The sequence below is a fragment of the Lytechinus pictus genome, chromosome 17, assembly GCF_037042905.1.
Source record: "Lytechinus pictus isolate F3 Inbred chromosome 17, Lp3.0, whole genome shotgun sequence".
NCBI classification, from domain to species: Eukaryota; Metazoa; Echinodermata; class Echinoidea; order Temnopleuroida; family Toxopneustidae; genus Lytechinus; species Lytechinus pictus.
Genome location: NC_087261.1, coordinates 25677817 through 25700824, shown reverse-complemented (window position 1 = coordinate 25700824; position 23008 = coordinate 25677817). Strand labels below are relative to the sequence as shown.

General features: G+C 35.0%; 1 protein-coding gene across 1 annotated transcript in view; it reads left to right on the top strand.

Annotated features, from left to right (window-relative positions):
• LOC129280005 (laminin subunit alpha-like) overlaps positions 1 to 23008 on the top strand; it is a 127986-nt gene that overhangs the window by 76853 nt on the left and 28125 nt on the right. The window contains exons 53-61 of the mRNA XM_064111744.1: positions 938 to 961; positions 4980 to 5096; positions 13452 to 13538; positions 14207 to 14392; positions 17410 to 17564; positions 20716 to 20871; positions 21716 to 21846; positions 22055 to 22199; positions 22661 to 22782. Of these exons, the coding sequence (XP_063967814.1) occupies positions 938 to 961; positions 4980 to 5096; positions 13452 to 13538; positions 14207 to 14392; positions 17410 to 17564; positions 20716 to 20871; positions 21716 to 21846; positions 22055 to 22199; positions 22661 to 22782 (1123 nt within the window). The remainder of the gene's footprint in view (positions 1 to 937; positions 962 to 4979; positions 5097 to 13451; positions 13539 to 14206; positions 14393 to 17409; positions 17565 to 20715; positions 20872 to 21715; positions 21847 to 22054; positions 22200 to 22660; positions 22783 to 23008) is intronic.

Below are 23008 nucleotides of genomic sequence, written 5' to 3'. Positions count from 1 at the left end.
TTAACCTAAAATGAGATGTGAGAGATTCTTTGAGAATAGTTTGTTCTTGGCCTCTTGATAAAGTTTCAACCAACTTGCACAGTATATACATATACAAGTACTGCTCATGCATGAGTGAACCACGCAATCATAAAAACCTTGTTTGTATTCTGTAAATCTCTTACATCTTCATTGAATCTAGTACCTGTGTGCATTATTGTTATTAAATTTTGACAAAGACTACTTCTAAGCTTTAGGATCTGGGATTTCTGTTTTCAACCTCATCAAAAATTCATTTTGGCTCTAGTTTGTTTTGAGGTGAATTGTCATATATGTATAATGTAGAAAATAGATAAATTTGTGTGTTTTAGATTGCCAATGGTGTGTAAATTCCTGTAGAATTTAGAAATACTTTAGTGTACCATACAAAGAGATGTTGCCTTGTATACCGCTTTCTACCCTGCTTTTAATGTTTTTGCCAGCCGTTGTTCTCTTGTAAAAAAATGTTTAAACAAACAACATAATCCCAGGGGCCCGTATTCAGAAGTCAGGTTTAACTTAGACCGCGGTCTAACTCTGCTAAAATTATGGGAAGCCAAAAGCGTCAAAATTTTTATTAAGTTGTATGTTTCTTATATTTATTGTGCTCTTTCCTGATTCATCGATGGTGAAGACAATCATCTATTTATACTTCCAAGACAATTATGAATGATTTGAGAGCCAAATGAGCTGAAGTATGATATCTCTATACTGTTAGTGATTTATGTAACAATTGGCTATCCATACTTTAACCACAACTTTAAACCTGAGTTTAAGTTAAACCCGACTTCAGAATACGGACGGGCCAGCAAGTCTTTAATTCACATGCATAATTTTGAATTGTATATTTTCCGCATTTGTGTGAAGTGAATTGCATCTTATAAACCGTGTGTTCCTCTCCCCACCCTGTCCCACACAGCCTCCCTCTTCAACCAGAGTATGAGTAAGTAACACCCCAAAGGTTTTTTTTTCCTTTTCTTTTCGGGTAATTCCATGAAGTAACGTTTCTATATGGGTCATTCCATCATGTTGGGTTGATTTTTGTGACATTCCGAACTAAAGAAACTTTGTCTCATTTAAACTATGCAAATATCGTCCAATGATCACTTCAAAAAAAGAAACAAAAATTGTATCCCACTAAGGTTTACTATTTGAAACTTCATGATGTATTGCAATTTCAGACCCGACGGTCTGTTGCCAATGATATGTGATTGTGATGTCTCTGTAACATTGGTTAAAAATTTGATTTGAACTGCAACAAATCCAGAAAACATTTCAAGATCAAACATGAATTTATATTGTCAGATACCTTCCTCACTTAGACACATCAAAAATTAACCAGCCCACATCTGAATTGATCTTCACTTTGAAGTAGAATAGTTGATACCTATTTTACACGGACATCTTGTTATTTTTTGGACCCAACCTGATGTAATTGCCCATATGTCCAACCCTGATTTTGCTCATTCTTTACATCACTTTGTGATCTACTCAAGCCATGATGATTTGAGAGTATTAAAACTTACCATATTGGGCTAGAAAGCCTAAAATATATTCCAGGAAGGCGCCACATACTTGTATTTGGGTTACATACTTTGTGGAATTCCCCTTTTCCTTTTCCATTTTTGTAAACCTTTGCACCGTATAACTGATCCATGCTTGATTATTTGTATTTTGGTTCAGTTTTATTTGGAATGGTTTATAGTTTGTAATGTGTGTTCACTAAAAGCCTCTATATACACTCCCCTCCAAAAGTTTGGGAACACCTGCATTCAGTGTGTGCTTTTATATACTTGGTAGACTTTATTGATATTGAGGCTCATAGCATAGTTGAATTTTTGTTTTAAAGTGAAGATTATACAGCAGTGTAAATTTTGTTATTGATTCAAACAAATTTATACTCTCTTAAATGTCTGGCTACCATGTCAAGATGGCATTCTTTCAAAATGCTAACTTCTTTTATTACATGCAGTTATTGCTTTTATTCAGAGCTTTTACACTAAAACATGTGCAACTTCATTCATTTTTCCTTTTCCTAGTCAGAAGTCAGACACAAAAATAAAATCAAACAATACTCAGTGTTTCACTGATATGGAAAATTCGATGGAAAACTCGATGGGATTGAGATCTGGGGACTAGGGTGGCCAATCCATGATTTCCAGGACTTGCTTCTCTTCCTTTTTCTTCAAGTAGTCTTTGCATAGTCTTGACATGTGTTTTGGGTCATTGTCCTGCTGGAAAACGAATCCTTCTCCGATCAGGCGTTTCCCTGAAGGGATGGTCTTCCGCTGTAGGATTGAATGATAGCCGTGCTGGTTGAGGATACCCTCTACTCTGTGCAAGCTGCCTACCTTTCCTGCACCAAAGCAACCCCAAACCATGACATTACCACCACCATGTTTCACAGTTGGCTTGATGCACTGGGGTATCATCTTTTCTCCCTTTCGCCGTCTCACATATAGGTACGTTGCTTGCTGCCAAACACCTCGAACTTTGATTCGTCAGACCAAAGAACCTTCTGCCACTGCTCCAAAGACCAGTCTTTATGCTTCCTAGCCCAAGCAAGCCTTTTCTTCCGGTTCTTTTCTTTGAGGAGTGGTTTCCTTGAAGCCACACAGCCCATCAGCCCTGCTCCACAGAGACGTCTTCTAACAGTTGAAGAACATACAGGCATCTCACGGGTGTTGTTGAGGCCAGCTGTAATTTGTGGGCAAGTCAGACAACGGTTGCGCAGACTGCTCACCCGAATGTATTTATCTTCAGCAGGAGATGTTGTTTTTGGCCTACCACTTCGTCTCCTGTTCCCATTAGACCCAGTGGCTTCTTTGCGTTTCAGGCTGTAGTGAACCGCATGGATACTGATCTTGAGTTTCCTGGCTATTTCTTGCATGGAGTAGCCTTCTTTCCTCAAAACTACAATTGACTGACGTGTTTCCAAAGAAAGCTGTCTTGTCATAGCCATTTTAATTTTGTGACTGACTTCTGACTAAGAAAACCGATTAGGCAAAATGAGTGAAGGTGCACTGGAATAAGTGTAAAGAAACTCTGAATAACTTTTGAATTCATGAATTTCAAATTGCACTGATGTCTACTCCACTTCCATGTATTTTCTTTAAACAAGGATTAGGCATTTGTCAAGATCAGATGTTTTCCAGGATAAAGATGCAGATTTCCATAAATTAACTGTCTTATGAACAATACTGAGCAACAAATTCTGAGGACATCTGCTGTAACATTCACAAAATATTGGGAAGAATTTCAGAAAAGAACCCCAAACAGAACAATGTTAAAAGAAATAGGCATTTTTTAGAGAATGCCATCTTGACTGGTAGCCTGCCCTCTTTGGCAGCTGCACGTCCCTTAAGAGCTTTGAATTTGTTTGAATCAATGATAAATGTACACTTGTGTATAGCCTTCACTTTAAAACAAAAATACAGCTGTACTATGAGGCTTAACTTCAGTAAAGTCTACCAAAGTTCGAAAAACACACACTGAAGACAGGTGTTCCCAAACTTTTGGAGGGGAGTGTACATTCACCAAACTAATTGTACATGTATTTTTCTTTAATTTTTTTTACAAATAATTGTATGTTATATAATTTATATTTGAATTAATTTAGAATATGACTTTGTAAGCTTTACTATTTCAACATCAACCCTAAATTCACAGGTGGGGTGGGGGACGGTTGAAGCCCTCCAACCCCCCCCCCCACTTTTTTTTTTTTTGTGTGTGTGTTATGAATCCTGTCACTATAGAAGATTTATGCACTTATACCACAGGGATCCCAGCCCATGAGGGAAAATTGTTTTACTTTTTTCCAGTCAGGGAAAAATCAGGGAATTTTTATATAAAAAATACCTAAAATCAGGGGAAAATGCCTCAAATGAGGGCACAAATCAGGGAATTTTGATCAGCCCAAAAGTCTGTTGTATTTTGTTTGCATATCAAAACAACATCCATTGAATGACTGGTTATGGTGGTACTATTTAGTTTTACATTGTTTTTATACTGAAAATACATGTAATTCACTGCAACAACTTAGAAAACATGCGAAACTGGGAATGGGTTTAAATAATTATCAGGGAATGGTTAAACTTCATCAGGGGAAAATCAGGGAATTTTGTTTTCTTGAAAAGCTGGGAACCCTGTTCCACTATTAATTTGTACTTTGGCATGTTGATCATTTGTTTAGCACATGTATACACAATTACCCCACTCTAACATGACTTAACATATAACTCAATTGATGATGCAACTTACATGTATGTATGTGTTTTTTTTTTTAATATTTGATATGACACTGTAAGTCCCATGGCATATTTGTACATGGTTGTGTTTTAGATGTATTAGGCTAATGTGCTTGAAGAAAGCTTGTTTTTTCACCCTATCAGAAAAAAAATTATTGAATGAATGAAGAAAAAGATAATCGCGGAGGGGCTAAGCCATTGTCCCCCAAAATGCTTTTAAAAAAAAAAGTGCCCCGGGATAATCCCATTTTTAGCAATGATAAAGCTTGTCCAATGTTGCAGCCATAGCAGTTAGCTACATTTCAAGTAGTGGCCATCGAAAATATTTTTTTCCTGAATTGTCCACGTTATTTACAAATAACTTAGGATCCCCATAGTGTTATAATGACTTAACGAAGATACTGTATATCCCCCTAATCTCAAAGTTATTTGTAGTAAAATGATTGAGATTCCTGTTTTTATTATACTAGCTACAATAGCATTTGCATGAGAAAGAGAAGAGGACCCAGAACGGAACCTTTAGGAACTTCATACTTGTATAGAAAACTTGACACCATTGACCATCACATTTTTTTTATGAAGTAAATAAAAAGCAAACAATTGCAGTGCAACTCAATGAATTCCATATTATACCCTGAATATCCTGTTCTGGGTTAGTCATATTGAAATTGAAGGATTCAATTAGTTATTTTGTTTATTTTCTTTACTTTTCAGGTCTCCGGGATCAGCTGAATGATGTAGAGCAGGTCGTGGAGATGGTTAAAGATGACCTGGATTCTGTGGGAAATGGATTGGAAGAGATTGAGAGAGGACTCCTAGCTATCCCATCTGGTGGGTATGGATGGTATGAGTGGTTGTGATGATGATGATGATGATGACGGTGGAGGTGATGATGATGATGATCGAGGTGATGATGAGGATGATGGAGGTGATAATGATAATGATGATGATGATGATGATGATGATGGTAATGATGATGATGATGATGGTGATGAAGTAAAGGAGTATGGTAATGTTTATGATGATGAGGATGATGAAAGTGGTGATGATGTTGATAATGATGATGATAATGGTTATGATGATGATGATGATGATGGATAGTGATGATGAGGATGATGATGACTATGATGATGGTAATTATGATGATGATGATAATCTTGATGAAGATGAACATGATGATGATGATGATGGTAATGAAGTAAAGGAGCATAATAAAGTTTATGAGGAGGAAGATGATGATGATGATGATGATGATGATGATGGTGGTGGTGGTGGTGGTGGTGGTGGTGGTGGTGGTGGTGGTGGTGGTATTGGTGGTGGTATTGGTGGTGGTGATGATGATGATGATAGTGATTAGGGTGATAATGATTATGATGAGGATGATGATGATGATGATGATGATTAATGATAGATGCTATTGTGAGGGTAAGTGCAATGATAACATTCCCTTTAACTTGGTATTAGTAGAGCGGATTAGCTCCAAAAATCACAACAATTGTGCAAATTTTGACTAAAGCATGAAACTTTCACAAGTATTAGTATATGCCATAAGATTTATTTTAAAGATGGGAGGTAAATTTATAAATGCCATTTTCGGCCGTTGCCATGGCAACGGATTAATTTCTCTAAAACAACATACATTCCCATATAAATGGTAAATAAACATGATATAGATGACCAAAATGATAATTTTCAGGCTCCCAATTGAATACATATGAAATTTAGAAATATTCAAGATCATCAAGATAGTTCCAATTGGTCCGTTGCCATGGCAACGGCTTGTTTTTCCCCAGAAAAATAAACATTTTGATTAAAAAAAGTTGTAGAATATGATATATCTTTAATTTCCCCTAATTTTACAGTGCTTAACAAAGATATTTTGGTTGCTAAATGTGTAAATTACATCTCAAGCCATTGCCATGGCAACCAAATAACATCTAATTTACAAAAATAACATGGTTGTCAAGACAATGGATAGGTGGAAAATACAATTGGAATTGACTTAATCTGTATGCTTAAGTTTTGACCCCCTCATTTGAACAAAAAATACAAAATTGTTCTGCAGGAGTTCTTTATAAAGATAAAATATTATGTTGCTTTGGAAATGCTTGAATTGAATTTAAAAAGGAACAATTTTACAAAGGGCCCGTTGCCATGGCAACAGCTTATTTTCCTCTAGAAAGGTAAAAATATTGATAAAAATGTAGAATACATGTACGGTATGATCATCATTCCATTTTCCCCAATTTCAAGGTACTAATCGAGATATGTTTGTGACTAAATTCATAAATATAACATCTTAAGCCATTGCCATGGCAACCAAATAACATCTAATTTTTTAAAAAAGTGGATGATAAGGTTAAAAACAGGTGAAAGATACAATGAATATTAACTTAATGTGCATTCGTAAGGTCTGACCTACTCAACTAATTTAGGGAAAAATAATACAGTCAGTGTTCTGCATGAACTAATTAAAATAATAAACATTGATGTTGCCTTGGTAATACTTGAATTCAACGATAAATATCAATGTTCCAAATGGCCTGTTGCCATAGCAACGGATCATTTACCCAAGAACAGTAGCAGTTTTGATTTTTAAAAAGGACTGTATAATCTGATTTTTCTTTCATTTCCCTTAACTTTAGGGTAAGAATAGATATGTTTGCTGTTAACATGCAAATAACATATAAATCCATTGTCATGGCAACCAAGTAACATCTAATTTGAAAAAAAATTTAACATGGTTGACATGATAATGGACAGGTGGAAACTGCAATTTATAACAATTAACTCAAGGTTTGACCCAGTCATTTAATTTTGAACAAAGATTACAATGTTTCGCATTAGTTCATTAGAATGATGAAATTTGAGGTTGCCTTGGTAATGCTTGAAGTTAATGATAAATATCAATGTGGCAAATGGGCCGTTGCCATGGCAACAACTCTTTTTTTCCAAGAAAAGCACCAAATTTGATCGAAAAACAGTTTAAAATCTGCATTTTGTCATAAATTTCCCCTAATTTTAGGATGCAAAGCATAGATATGTTTGCTGTTGATGTACAAATAACTTCAGCCATTGCCATGACAACCAAATAACATCTAATTTCAGTGGCTTAATTTGGTTTCTATGTTTTAAGGGTGAAGTAGTACATTGGGACTAGTTACAAGGACAGCCAGTGGTCTGACGTGTCCAAAACCCTAAGACGGCTTCCAAAAATGGAGTTTGAAATGGCTGTTGATATATAAATGGACATATAGGTCATTTCCTATCAATCTGAGATATATGATTTTGGTGTCTAGACCATGGTTTCAGTGGTCAAATAATACACTATCACAAGTTGAATGGACAGTCAGTTGTCCATTATATAAAAAAATCCAAGATGGCTTCCAAAAATGGAGTCTAAAATTGCTGTTGCTGCATTAAAAAAGTAGTTTGTTTGATATCCTGGAATATGTTTATGTCATGGTTAAATGGGTCAAATAGTACATTAGGACAAGTAACAAGGACAGTCAGTGGTCAAGGTTGTCCAAAAATCCAAGGTGGCTTCCAAAAAATGGAATAGCTCCTGTTACTAACAAATTGACATATTTCGTGTAATATATGTCAGTAAATACATCATGTACATTTGAACAAGTTACAAGGACAGTCCGTAATCTAGTGTGTCTAAACATCCAAGATGGCTTCCGACGATTGGAGTCTAATCGGAGTCTGTTACTTAAAATTTGACATAGTTCATTTAAAATCCACCAAGAAATTTTTTTTTTTGGTGTTCACACTTTGGTTTCAAGGTTTAAAAAATATGTTTAGACTGGTTACAATGATATCCAGTTGTCCATTTTTTCCTAAAAATCCAAGAGGATTTTCAAAATGGCATCTAAAATGACTTATATCACTCAGAAATTATCTGAGTTCATACAACATCAACATGTGAGAAACATTTTTGGTGTCTACACTGTGGTATGAAGGGTCCACTATTACATTAGGACAAGTAACAAGGATGGTTAGTTATCAATTTTGTCCAAAATCCAAGGTAGATTCTAAAATTACATCAATGGGTGCTGTTGCCAACTCTTACCTGCTTGCATTTTGAATGTAGGCACCAAAATTATTTCTCACAAGTGGATATTACATCCACTTCAAAGTAACAGTTGTCATTTTAGAACCCATTTATGGAAGCCATCTTGGATTTTCAGGCAAAATGGACAATTGTAACCAGTCCCAAAGTATAATTTGATCCTTGAAACCCTAGTGTAGACACCAAAATAATATCACCAGGTGTATTTTTGATGTACTATGTCCATTTTTTAGTAACATTATAACCCCCATTTTTCAAGCCATCTTTGAATTTTTTGACACAATAATGACACCCGACTGTCCTTTCAACTTGACCAAATGTACAGTATTACTTGACCCTTTAAATACTAGTGTAGACATCAAAATCATATCCCCATATTATATTATTAATGAACTATATTATGTCCATATTGAAGTACCAACAGTCAATTTAGACCCCATTTTGGAGGCCATCTTGGATTTGTTAACATACCAGTCCACTGACTGTCCTCGTAACTTGTTCTAATGCATTAAACCATGGTTTTATGATTATGGTTTAGACATCAAAATCATATTCCCCAGACAGATATTGAACAAACTATGTCCTAATTTATTATTTAACTCTTGAAAATATGGTTTAGACACCAGAATCACATCTCACAGGCGGATATAGAATGAGCTCTGCCAATTTTTAAGTAACAACAGTCAATTTTAGACCCCATTTTGTAAGCCATCTTGCGTTTTTTAACATACCAAACCACCGACTGTCCTTGTAACTTGTCCTAATGCATTACTTGACCCTTTAAAATATGGTTTAGACACCAAAATCATATTCCCCAGACAGATATTGAACAAACTATGTTTATTTGTAAGCAACATTAGACATTGTTTTATATCTTTTTTGGAAGCCATCTTGGAATTTTGGACATACAAGACCACCGACTGTCCGTGTAGCTTGTCCTTATGTATTATTCGCCTTTGAAATCATAGTTTAGACACCAAAATCATATCTCACATGTGAATATAAAATGAGCTATTCCACTTTTAAGTATCAGCAGCCATTTTATAATTATTTTCGGAAGCCATATTGGATTTTCGGACATACTTGACTGTCGTTGTAACTTGTCCTAATATTATTAGACTCTTGAAACCAATGATTTAAAGTCAAAATCACTTCCCCTAGGCCAATATGAAATGAGCTACGTCCGCTTTAGGTATCAGCAACCATTTTAGATTCAATTTTTTGAAGCCAACTTATGTTTTTGGACATTCCAGACCACTGGCTGTCCCTGTAACTTGGCCCTATGTACTATTGATCCTTAATAACCAATGAATAAAAAACAAATTAATTTTATCAAGTAATGGATGAGTTGTGGATTTTTAGCCTACGGCAGCCAGTGAGGGCACCATCTTGGATTTTCCTGTTACCCTGGAGTACTTAATTTTTCTTTTCAACCTTTCAACCAGTAAGGGTATTTTTAAAAATTTAAATATTTTAATAAGTCTACTTATCATGTAAAATTAGCAGTGAATATATTATACTTCATGTTGATTAGATTCATAATTATGTTAATTTAAAAATTATCACAGTATTTCAAAATCTTCTTCGTCAAAATCTGTGATGTAATTTTGAGGGGTCCAGATATGATGTATTGAGTAAAATTAATTTTTAAAAGTTGTCAGCTAGCCCAGCGAAAGAGTAAAACTTTCGAAATTTTTCATTTTTTTTACAAAAATAAAATTTTGTAAAAGATTTTGGGTATAGTATTCGTAAAATAATCATATTTTATCCATCTCTCTTTCAGGTTCTCTTTATTTTTTTCTTGGTAATGATTTTTTTTGGGGGGAGTAGGGTTGCAGAATTTCCGGGAATTTTCTTGATGGAATCTTTTCATGGGAATAAACGGGAATTTGGTGGGAATTTTTGGAATTTTCGGCAATTTTCAAGAAATGATGGGAATTTTCAAAAAGTAACAATTTTCTGATATATGCAGAAATTAAAATGCGTACTAGCAGATGATACTTGATAATTCTTTGTCATCAAATTTCGAGCCAAGTATTATGCTAAAACAGTCAGACAAAGCAAAATTTTAATGATTTCCATGTAAAAGTTGATTTACTGTATTTACATTGATTAGGAGCTCAAGACCATGTCAACTCCTCAGATAGACTTTTGATTTTGATTTATCAACGCCTATTATCCCCTTATATATTGATATGATGAACGGCCTTAAAGCTCAAATCACACCAAGACGCTTTCTTCAAAGTGGCAGCCTGCGAATACTTTGAACGAAATTGACCAGCCTCGAAATTAGAGTTTCGGGAATTTATTTGAGCCCAAAAAAGTCTGATAAGATTTTTGTAGGTCTTATTTCGATGCCATGTATAACGTAATAAGATGGTGCTTATCATTTAGCATATTTATGTTCAGCATCCTCAAATAAGGGACAAGGAAATAAAATAAACATATTATTTTTATCAAAATTTGTACTTTTAAGGGACCATTGGCAACATTGATATTTATCATTATGTTCAAGCATTACCAAATCAACATATCGTAAGAAATCATGCATAACACTTAATGTGATTTTAAAATTAAAAGAGTAGGTCAAACCTTACGCATATTAAGTTAATTTTATTGTATTTTCCACCTGTCCATTATCTTGTCAGCCATGTTATTTTTTGGTTAATTAAATGTTATTTTATTGCCATGGTAATGCCTTAAGATGTTATTTATACATTAAACAACAGAGATGTACGTGTATGTTTGGCACCCTAAATTTAGTAGAATTGAATGAAAAATAAGATTCTACAAGGTATTTTTTATCAAAGATGGTATTTTAGGGGGAATAAAATGACCCGTTGCCATGGGAACAGAACACACATTTGTAAACATTGATATCAATAAATTCAAGCATATTAAGTTAATTTTATTGTATTTTCCACCTGTCCATTATCTTGTCAGCCATGTTATTTTTTGGGTAAATTATATGTTATTTTATTGCCATGGTAATGCCTTAAGATGTTATTTATACATTAACCAACAGAGATGTACGTGTATGTTTGGCACCCTAAACTTAGTAGAATTGAATGAAAAACAAGATTCTACAAGGTATCTTTTATCAAAGATGGTATTTTAGGGGGAATAAAATGACCCGTTGCCATGGGAACAGAACACACATTTGTAAACATTGATATCAATAAATTCAAGCATTACCAAGGCAACATCAGTTTTTATCATGCTAATGAACTCATGCGGAACACTTACTGTATTTTTTGTTCAAAACTTAATGACTGGTCAAAGTCAAACCTTATGTAGATTAAGTAAATCTTTACTTTACATTCCACCTGTCCATTATCATTACAACTGTGTTAGTTTGTTTTAAAAATTATATCTTAATTGGTTGCCATGACAATGGCTGAAGATGTTATTTATTTATTAACAGCAAGCATATATATGCTTAGCTCACTAAAATTGGGGCAAATGAAATAAAAATCAGATTTTACAATTTTTTTGTTTATCAAACATGATACTTTTCTGGGGGGAATGAGCTGTTGCCATGGCAATGGGACATTTGAAATATTTATAATATTTATCATTAAATTCAAGTATTACCAAGGCAACATAATTTTATTATTCTGATGAACTCATACAGAACTCTTACTGAAATTTGTGTTCGAAATTAAATGACCGGCCAAACCTTTCGTATATTGAGTTATTTGTATTTGTATTTTCCACCTGTCCAAAATCTTGTCATCCAAATCATTATTTTTTAGTATTAGATATTATCTGGTTGCCATGGCAATAGCTTCAGATGTTATTTATACATTTTGCATCAAACATATCGATGTTTAGCACACAAAGATTAGGGGAAATGCAAGAAAAATCAGATTCTACAGTCCCTTTTTTAATCAAAACTGATACTAAATGATCTGTTGCTATGGCAACAGGCCATTTTGAATATTGATATTTATTGTTGAATTCAAGTATTACCAAGGCAACATCAATGTTTATCATTCTAATTTAGTTCATGCAGAACACTGACTGTATTATTTTCCCCTAAATTAATTGAGTAGGTCAGACCTTACGAATGCACATTAAGTTAATATTCATTGTATCTTTCACCTGTTTTTAACCTTATCATCCACTTTTTAAAAAAAATTGATGTTATTTGGTTGCCATGGCAATGGCTTAAGATGTTATATTTATGAAATTTAGTCACAAACATATCTCGATTAGTACCTTGAAATTAGGGAAAATGGAATGATGATCTTACTGTACATGTATTTTACATTTTTATCAATATTTTTACCTTTCTAGAGGGAAATAAGATGTTGCCATGGCAACGGGTCCTTTGCAAAATTGTTTATTTTTAAATTTAATTCAAGCTTTACCAAGGCAACATTAATTTTTATCTTTATAAAGAACTCCTGCAGAACACTTCCTGTATTTTTTGTTCAAATGAGGGGGTCAAATCTTAAGCATACAGATTAAGTTAATTCCACTTGTATTTTCCACCTGTCCAATGTCTTGTCAAACATGTTATTTTTGTAAATTAGATGTTATTTGGTTGCCATGGCAATGGCTTGAGATGTAATTTACACATTTAGCAACCAAAATATCTTCGATAAGCACTGTAAAGTTAGGGGAAATTAAAGATAAATCATATTCTACAACGTTTTTTTAATCAAAATTTTTACTTTTTTGGGGAAAAACAAGCCGTTGCCATGGCAACGGACCAATTGGAACTATCTTGATGATCTTGAATATTTCTAAATTTCATATGCATTCAATTGGGAGCCTGAAAATTATCATTTTGGTCATCTATATCATGTTTATTTACCATTTACATGGGAATGCATGTTATTTTGGAGAAATTAATCCGTTGCCATGGCAACGGCCGAAAATGGCATTTATAAATTTACCTCCCATCTTTAAAATAAATCTTACGGCATATACTAATACTTGTGAAAGTTTCATGCTTTAGTCAAAATTTGCACAATTGTTCGGCTAATCCGCTCTACTATATATAGTAATATTGAAAAAAAATTATAACCAGGATGACTACTATGACAACCACATTCTTTCTATTAAAATGTTGAATTTGTTTCATGTGTTTGTATGTTTCATAGCAACAAGTGAATGTACCATTGTCACTGAATGCGATCCAGCTGATATCGGTTGCCGAGTTGGTTTTTCGGGAGACAACTGCGACATTGGTGAGATTATCATGCTTCTCTTCATTTATCGCTCTCCGCTGCCATGTGAAAATATGCAAGATATGTAATTCAATCAGGAAAAATTGTTAGATAAATTAGTGAGCATTATTGGTTTCAGAGTTTTCTTTGCACATTATAAATTGGCTATGGTAACACTCAGCCAAACTTCTATATGTCAAACAATCGCCAATGGCAAAGGAATTGTGAGACCGAAATATACAAAGTATGTGTTATTTACGATCTCCTTAGTTGGATTTAGCCACAAGTCAAACCGATTACTTTGGTCCCAAAAGACATGACCTACATGTAGGGCCCCGTAACACAAAGCATAAGAAGATGGTAAGAACATTTTTCTACGGTGACAATGTACAATCAATCGTGAAAACATCTGTCGGCCTATCCGTTGTGTTTTGGTACCCTTGGCAGATTCCTATAATTAATATTACCTTTTTTATCTTTACCAGTTTTCAATTACCTATTATTTTTTTGCTCTTTCGAAAAACTTAACGTGGATTCATGGTAAACATTCCCTATTCAAATTTATCTTTTCCTCCGTGCTGCACCTAGGGAAAAAACCCTCATGAAACTGACATTGTAAGAGCCTATCATATCATAACCACCATAAATTAGTTTGCCATTTCATGACTACCATACACTTTCCTCCCCAGCTAACCTTGGAAATCTGGCAGAGGGTGCTGCGAATACCGCCATGGCTGCTGAAGACATCGGAAACGACGCCAAGGACCGGGCTGATGACATCATTGCCCGTGCTGGGGACGTCAAGGATAAGCTCGATGGTCTTGGTGATACGATCCAGGAAGCTAACGATAGGATGGCATCCTCACAAAACTCTCGTAAGTTGGCATCTTTAGTTAATCATTCAAGCTATATTCAAATGCTCTACTGCGCTTAATACATTAATATTTGAACAAAATCCTGTATAGTGATTGGTTCAAATAGCATCATGTGACCAGCGATATTCTAACAATGATATTGAAAACAAAACGCCCATAAAGAAAATTTGCTGTGCCATAACGTCAATGATGGAATAGCGCATGATTCCATCATTGATGTCACAGATCATGCACTCTCTCGAACGTACGGGAAAGCGATGATAAGAATATCTTAAAAGATATACATAAATAATAATTGAATCACAAATGCTTTATACGTCAGTGAATTTGAAAACCATGGCCTGATGGTTTTTCTCAATTGACCTTTTACTACTCATGCACTTTTACAATTATGAAGAGCTCATTAGCTTTAAGACGTTTCAAAGGAACTTGTTTAAAGGAGAATGAAACCTTTGGAACAAGATAGCTTGTGTGAAAGCAGAAAAATCAAAGAAAGAGATAAAAAAAAGTTGAGATAATTCAGACAAATAATGAGAAAGTTATGAGCATTTGAATATTGCAATTACTAATGCTATGGAGATCCTCAAATTGGCATTGCGACAAAGATGTGTGATGTCACTTGTGAACAACTCTCCCCATTACTTAAGTATATATTTCACTTAAATTGCCTCTTTTATCACATCTATCAGTAGATCATGTGTTCTTTCTATAGGAGGGCATGTAATACAGATTTCTAAAGAATACATCATGGATAAAGAGTATGTATCACCATAAGAAAAAGCAAAAAGATACATTTTGAGGGTATTTTATAGTCCATCAAAGGGAAAGTTGTTCACATGTGACATCACACATCCTTGTCGCATTGCCAATGGGAGGATCTCCATAGCATTTGTGATTGCAGTATTCAAATGCTCATAACTTTCCCATTACTTGTCTTATTTTTCTCAAACTTTCTTTGTTCTAATTCTTTGATTTTTCTGTTTCGACACAAGCCTACTTGTTCCAAAGGTTTCATTCTCCTTTAATATATCTGCCCGTTTTTTCAACTCTCCATTAGGGACTACATCCAGGGAGAAGAGCGCGGGTAAGACCCAGGGTTAAATAGAAATAGTTAGATTCTAGCGAACATCTGTATTCAATTTGCGTCACTCACTAGTACATGGAAGACCGCAAGCATGCACTTAGTTTGCAAAGGTTGCAATATTGAGGGGGGGGAGGAGTTATCCATTGAAATACATTTCAGCACTCGTAAATGATCCAATGCAATTAGCTTTAGGTACATGTAGCTTTTTATGTGTCTTATAAGGGTACAAGACTTGTGACATTGTTGTCAAATGAATGTAAATCTCCTAGTCCTTGTTCACAATTCACTAAATAGCATTTAACCTTTTTTTAAAAATTAATATTCTTTCTTTTATAATAAGCTTAGAAGACTAGCCATTGTTGTCGTAAATGTTTGTGAATATATCACTGTTCAAAATTTAGATTATTCCAAGTCACAAAGTAGATAATTTTTGTTATTACAACACAAGAAATGTTCATGTAGACAGCAATTCTATTTTACGTCATTCATTGTTAAGAATTCACAAAGAAGATGAGCACAGTTATGTCTATTTTTTGTTTATATTGTGCAATAATGGTCAATTACATGTAAAGTACCTCTGAAAAGTTTTAAAAATCTCCTTCAGCATTTCTTCAACTGCACTCTTGTTTGATATTAGGTCTCCAACCAGTAGACATAATGGCCCGTAGTCTGAACTCGGGTTTAAATTAAACCCTGGTTTAAAGTTGTGGTTTAACTATGGAGAGCCAATTGGGGCACAAATCCCTAACAGTACACATCCAATTCATTAACTCATATGACACCCAAATTGTCTGGGAATGATAACTGAAGTATTTTTACATTATGAAAGCAAAAGAAAACAAAATAGTAAACATAATAAATGTACAATATAAACAGAATGTTAGAATTTTTGGTTCCCCATAATCTTAGCACAGATTTAGACCATGGTCGAGGTTGAACCTGACTTCAGAATACGGGCCAATGTCCATTTGCCTTGTTTCTTTCTCACAATTACTGCGTGTTTTACGGATCTACTTTAAACATATGTCATATATATGGATGCGCTGCACATTTAGGAGTTAAAGGGATCTTAGAGGTCTTGTACACGGAAATGGGTATTGACACGTCAATCTCAAACTTGGCTCACATGCATATGGGAGTGACGGTGATCCGATGTGACTGATGATGATATGATGGTGGTGGGGACGATGATGATGATTATGACAATTACAGTCATTTAGATAGATATAGAGTCATAGATAGTCAAACTTATTGATGTTGATATTGAATGATACCTGTAGTTGAGAGGCAGTGTAGCTCAGTCGGTTAGAGCTCCTGTTCCGGATAAGATCGTAGATCTCAACGTGCGTGGGTTCGAGTCCCGCAGCATGCCGGAAGACGTCTCACAAAAAAACTGACGCTAGCGTTGTGTGTTAACGTGCCTCACCGCTGTGTTCAGTGCGGGTGTGAATGCAGTTGGAAAACACTCCGTCCATCGGAAAGGACGCAAATGTTGGTCCCGTGTATAGGAGAGTCACAACCTATGCACGTTAAAACCAATACACTATTCGTCAAAGAGTAGGGTGTTCACCCGGTGTATTGCACCTGCCGGTCCCCGGTAATACAATACTGCAAGAATCTTCAGGATTGAAGGAGGCAGTGTAGCTTGAAGAAGAAGAAGAACTGGGGAGTGTTTCATGAACATTTTTTGTCCAAAAAGTTGTCAGATCTGACAACTTTCGGTGATTTTGATTTGCTGAAAAGCACCGTTACTATGGTAACTGTCGGCTAAAACAGGACTTGACGGATAAAACGTCCAACAAGTCCTTTCACACAACACTCCCCTTATGTAAATTGATAACATGAAATAAATGCATGTGTACATCTAATTCAAACTCTCTCCCATTCTCCCCCCCCCCTGCCCCCCCCATCCGCCCCACCCTCCCTCCTACAGTGGATGAAATCAATCGCATCTACGGAGAGATCCCCGACATCAGAGACCGACTCCGGATGCAGCACCGCCTCATGGGCAACATGACCCTCTCCATGACCTACGACCTCGCCGAGATCCAGAAAAAGATTGCCGAAGCACGTTCACTGGCTAACGGAGTAAGGGATCATGTCCATCTAGACAAAACAAAACAAATTTTGACAATAAGTCAAGGGATGAAGAAACTGAGCCCTTCCAAAACAAAATCATTTAAAAAGGCTTTTAGGGAGTTTTCGCACGATGACTTAAAAGGCTTTCAAGAACATAGGAATTGTATTGTTAAATGCTCTTCATGACAAAGATTAACCAAGAAGTCGCTTTGAAAATTGGTGAATCAAAACAGCAGTTTCGTCCTAGACTCGGGACAAACCACTTATTTGCAATTTTTTGTGTCAGTTCCCAACCTTAGGACGAAACTGCTGTCCCAGTTCATCAATTTCGAAAAGACCTCCCAGCTGTTTGTCATTTGACGGGTATTTCCAATACATTTACAGCGTTCTTGAATCCATTGTGTGTTGTAGTGCGAGAACTCCTAATTACTTATTTTAATCCTCATTTTGATAAAATCAAAATAAATGCTGTGAAAACCAGCTGAGATTGCTTTTGCATTTCCAGTATTGAGCTACGTTCTTTTTATTTTAATTCCCTTTGTTATTATTATTATCACCTTTGATATACACTTATATTACTCTAATATTACATTGAAAATAATAGCATCTAGTGACTTTAGAAAAATAATATTTTTATGAAATGCGGTTAGCTTCAAAGAGCTTAAATTTAGTCTTTAAAATTAATTTAATTAATTTAAGCAGTAATACATGAAAACATCATCTTCATATTTTTTTAGTTTTTCCAAAAGCGAGGTAGCTATTTCATATGAGACGTATGAAATGCAGATATATTTTTTTCCAACTGATATATTGATTGAGATATAAACATCTTAATCAATAATGCCCTTGCTTTGCATGTAGAATGGTTTTACTTCTGGAGTAAGGTATTGTAATGGGCAGGCAGTTGTGTGTCCTTTCGCATTTTGTATTACTCTATCTAAATCAAGAATCAAGCCTCTGTGAAATAATGTAAAATATTACCCCAGATTACCATGAGATAGTATCAATTATTGGAATTATCTATTATGGAAAGTGTCACATATTACTCTTGATACTGCGAAATAGTACCAGATATTACTCTGAAATACATACCGGTAGATGTTCAGTTGATAGTTGTGATGGTTGTTGAAAATGTATTAGTTACTGATTTGGTAAGATAAATCAGTGTGGACCAGTTGAAAAATCAAATGGTCCCAACTTAACATCCCAGCGAATGGGCAGATTTTCTGGCAATTCAACGTTGAACAGTGAATAGAATCATGTGCTGTTGTTTGAACACTTAAAATAAAGACAAATAATTATATCCATTTGGACAAAAGTGACCCCAATTTGTAGTTTTGCCCATTAAATCTTTATGGCAAGCCAAAATAGAAATTAATACAGGAAGAGAAATATAGACACTGCCTATTTTTATTGCATCGTATGTTTGATTTAATGCATTTGTTTTCAAAGGAAAATAATCACTGTAATCCTTGAATTGGCAACGCAATTGAAATGGTAAATTGCTGTTTCTCTGTACAAATGCATAAATATCTAAACATCTAAAAAAAAGTTTTTTGTATGAATTTGTATTTTAGATAAATTTTAACTGCTGTTGACAATTAAAAAAAAACATTATAGCTTCAGATAATCAGTATACTGATTTGATACTTAGAACAGTGACAGTTGTTTAGTAAACTTTTTGTGCCACATTTTCACAACATTAAAATATTAGGAATTGAAATTAATTGATAATAGCTCATCTTTTGAGAGAGTAGTCCTGCTAAAATAAACCTGTAGAGTATGCACTCTTACCAGTTTTAAAAAATTGCTGCATTTACAAAGCAGCTGAATTGAATTGTAGAGCTTTCAGGCTAAAGCAAAAATAAAAATATCAAGCCCAGTTGTAGATTCAAATACTGATTAAGATACCCTATCCAATTCTGTTCTACGTCACGATAAGTGAATCTAAACATTTGGGATAAAGATAGTAGGATTATATGGACATGGTCCCACTTTTCATTCTTAAAAAAAGCTCTGCAAAAAAAAGAAGAAAAATATATAGAAGTGCTTTTTCATTTGTTTAGTGTGAGTCAGATTTTCTTCATTTCATTTTATAGCATAACACATTTTGCCTGCCCAGTATTCTCTACATGATAATATACATGAAGATTGTGTGTTTGTTATTCGTAGTGATAAACTCTAGCAGTAGTGAGGAAAAGAAATACAGAGTTGTGCCTGGGTTAATTTTTACCAATCATTAGATGTGTTTTCAAATTATGATTTCTTTCAGTTTATACATGTTCTCTTAGTCCATTTGTTTTTTGTAAAGATGCATTTTCTTTTTTTTAAGTTGTGTCACATGTGGCATGGCAGTAATTCATCAAAAATCTTTTATTTTGTGTTTTTACATTTGATAGTTCAACTGCATTTGTCCATGTCTTGTAGTCATAACTCACTCACCCTGAAACAATCCAAACAATTAAATTATTATGGGGGGGGGGGGTGATCTTCAAGAAATCTTTTTCACTATTTTGACATTTCTATCTTCACAGCATGATATTAGCATACTAAATTTACTGTCTATCAACAATGTTTCAAGCTTGGTTATGCAATGTTATCTCTCAAAGTGTATTATTTTAGAGATTTGGAGATATTGTATCTATTCATCCCAGTATTTGAAATTGCTATTTTGGATCACAGTTAAATGTGTATACAAAACCACGTAAGGGCTGCATTGATTTATATCTTTAATGTTCTTAATCTTAGAGTTCTATTCTTGATGATATCTACCTGTTTGGTGCAACATGTATCAGTTTTAATTTTCAAAGTTAACACAAATTTCCTTTGTCATTTCCATTGAAAATCCCTCCTTTTTTATGTCATTGATGTAGGAATTCTATTTTCAACAAAAGAGGAGCATTCTCATTCATTGTGACCCTCAATTTTGTCAGGCATGCTATTCCAAAGTCTGTCGGTAGTCTTCGCTTCATAATTTCAAGGAGTTTGACATCTGCAAGTACATGTACATGCACTTGTACATACGTTAGACGCACAGTGTCCATTTCAGTCTGTTTGCATGGTTTTAATGCACATTGTCTGTCGTGTCTGCACGACAGATTTGACACTCCATATTTCCTCAAGCAAAATTTTGATGTCCGTATAATTTTCCCGCTCACAGATCAAGGTTGCGGCCAAGTTCGGTCCAGACAGCTACGTGGAACTCAAGGCTCCTGCTGAGGTGTCGGAATCAACACCCATCTCCTCTTTCTCCTTCTACTTCACGACGCAAGCCAACGATGGTCTCCTTTACTATGTTGGCGGTCCTGCTTCATCGGTATGAACTATATTCCTTATCTTTCTTCTTTAATTCTTTAATAAACAGAAATTGCTAATTGCAAGCCAACGATGGTCTCCTTTACTATGTTGGCGGTCCTGCTTCGTCGGCATGAACTATATTCCTTATCTTTCTTTTTTAATTCTTTAACTAATAAACAGAAATTGCTAATCTTAAAATTTTGCTTGATTTCAAGGACTGAAAACTTCCTATTTCAGGTCTTGTCAGGCTTTATTTTGTATTTATAATGGAGTTTTAATGTGTTCTGGCCTCATTTCAGGCACAAGTAAAATTGACCGACACCCCTGAATAATGAAAATGTTTTATAGTTTTAGGAAAGTTGGTGTTTTTAATATTTAATTACTTCACCAGCTGGCAGGAACCTATTTCAAATGAAAAATTTAAATAAATAAATGATGTATACTGGTAATGAGGAAATAGTTAATTTGTATTGTAAGCAAAGTTTCAATAAGCTTGAATTCTTTGTGAATCATGCCCCTGGCTCAAGTCATGTTATATCAATACATGTAGAATATCTATGCTGTATCCTTTTCCCCATTTTCACAAAACAGGATGATTACCTGGCCCTCACCATTGAGAATCGTAACCATGAAACTTTAATTCTTTGTGAATCACGCCCCTGGCTTGATTCATGCTATATCAATAGAATGCCTAGCCTGTATCCTTTTCCCCGTTTTCACAAAACAGGATGATTTTCTGGCCCTCACCCTTGAGAATCATAACCTTGAATTTTTAATTCTTTGTGAGTCACGCCCCTGGCTCGAGTTCTGCTATATCAATAGAATGCCTAGCCTGTATCTTTTTCCCCGATTTCACAAAACAGGATGATTACCTGGCCCTCACCCTTGAGAATCGTAACCTTGTCTTCCGGTACAACCTTGGAGATGATGATGCCATGACCCAGGTAGCTCAGGATGTCACAGATGGAATGTGGCGATACGTCCTTGTGGAGAGGTAATACTGGGATTATACCGGGCTGATACTGGGGTAATACTGGGATAATAGTGGGATAATACTGTGGTAATCTTCTATCTCTTACTCCACATTGTATTCTCTTTCTGCTTTTCCTCATTCTCCTCCCCTTATCAACTTTTGGCATTCCAAATCTTTTTTCTCTCCTTCATGAACTGCCACTTATGCACATTTACCAATATCTTTTAAGGTATGGTCGCTATGCCAAGGTCACCGTCACCACGGAGAGCACCGGCAAGCAGGACGGAGAGTCGTCAAGCAGCGGAGAGTTCACCCTCCTTGATCTCCATCCCGATTCCATCATGTACATCGGAGGTGCTCCAGAAAGTGCTCAGGTATGCTTTTGTTTGTTACAATTATACCTGGGTCACATTTGATCTACGGCGAGTCTAAAATAGCCGTTTTAACATTTTTTGTACCAGCTACTTATAGGTGGTTTGAATTAAGATGAATAAAACGGTTGTTTTCGACTCGCCGTACGGCCACCGTAGAGTAAATGTGACCGGAGTATTAATGATACTTTCTGTTTACACTCCATAATGCAATATTTTTTCATTAACCTGTTAATATTTGCATTTATATGCTTCTTTGTGTGTGTTTTGGCCCCTATGTATAAACAGTATTTCAATTGATGGGGCTACCCTGCCCAAAACGAATGAATGAATGGATGGATGGATGGATGATTAAATAAATACATACATACATAAATGAATGAATTAATGAATATTTGAATTAATGAATAGATAAATGATAAATACTGATAATAGATAAATGATTTCTCTCATCATCCATCTAGTTACCTGGTGTAATCAGCAACCGTGACTTCGTTGGTGGGATGGATGAATTCCAGTTTGGTGATACACCTATTGGAGTCTGGAACTTTGTCAACGCTAGCTCTGTCAATGAAGGAATTATGAGGTGGGTAATCATTCACATTACGCTTAAAAAAAAAAGAACTGCTTTTTTTTTGGAGGGGAGGGTATAAAACCATTTTTCAAGCATGAAACAGGCTAATGACTTCTGGATGAAGTCTATGTATTAAAATTTGTGATATACACTCACTGAATTTATATGATAAGCGTTAAAAATATCTATTGTTTTTATTAAAAAAAGAGGTAAAAATTATAAAGAGAGAACACTTGAT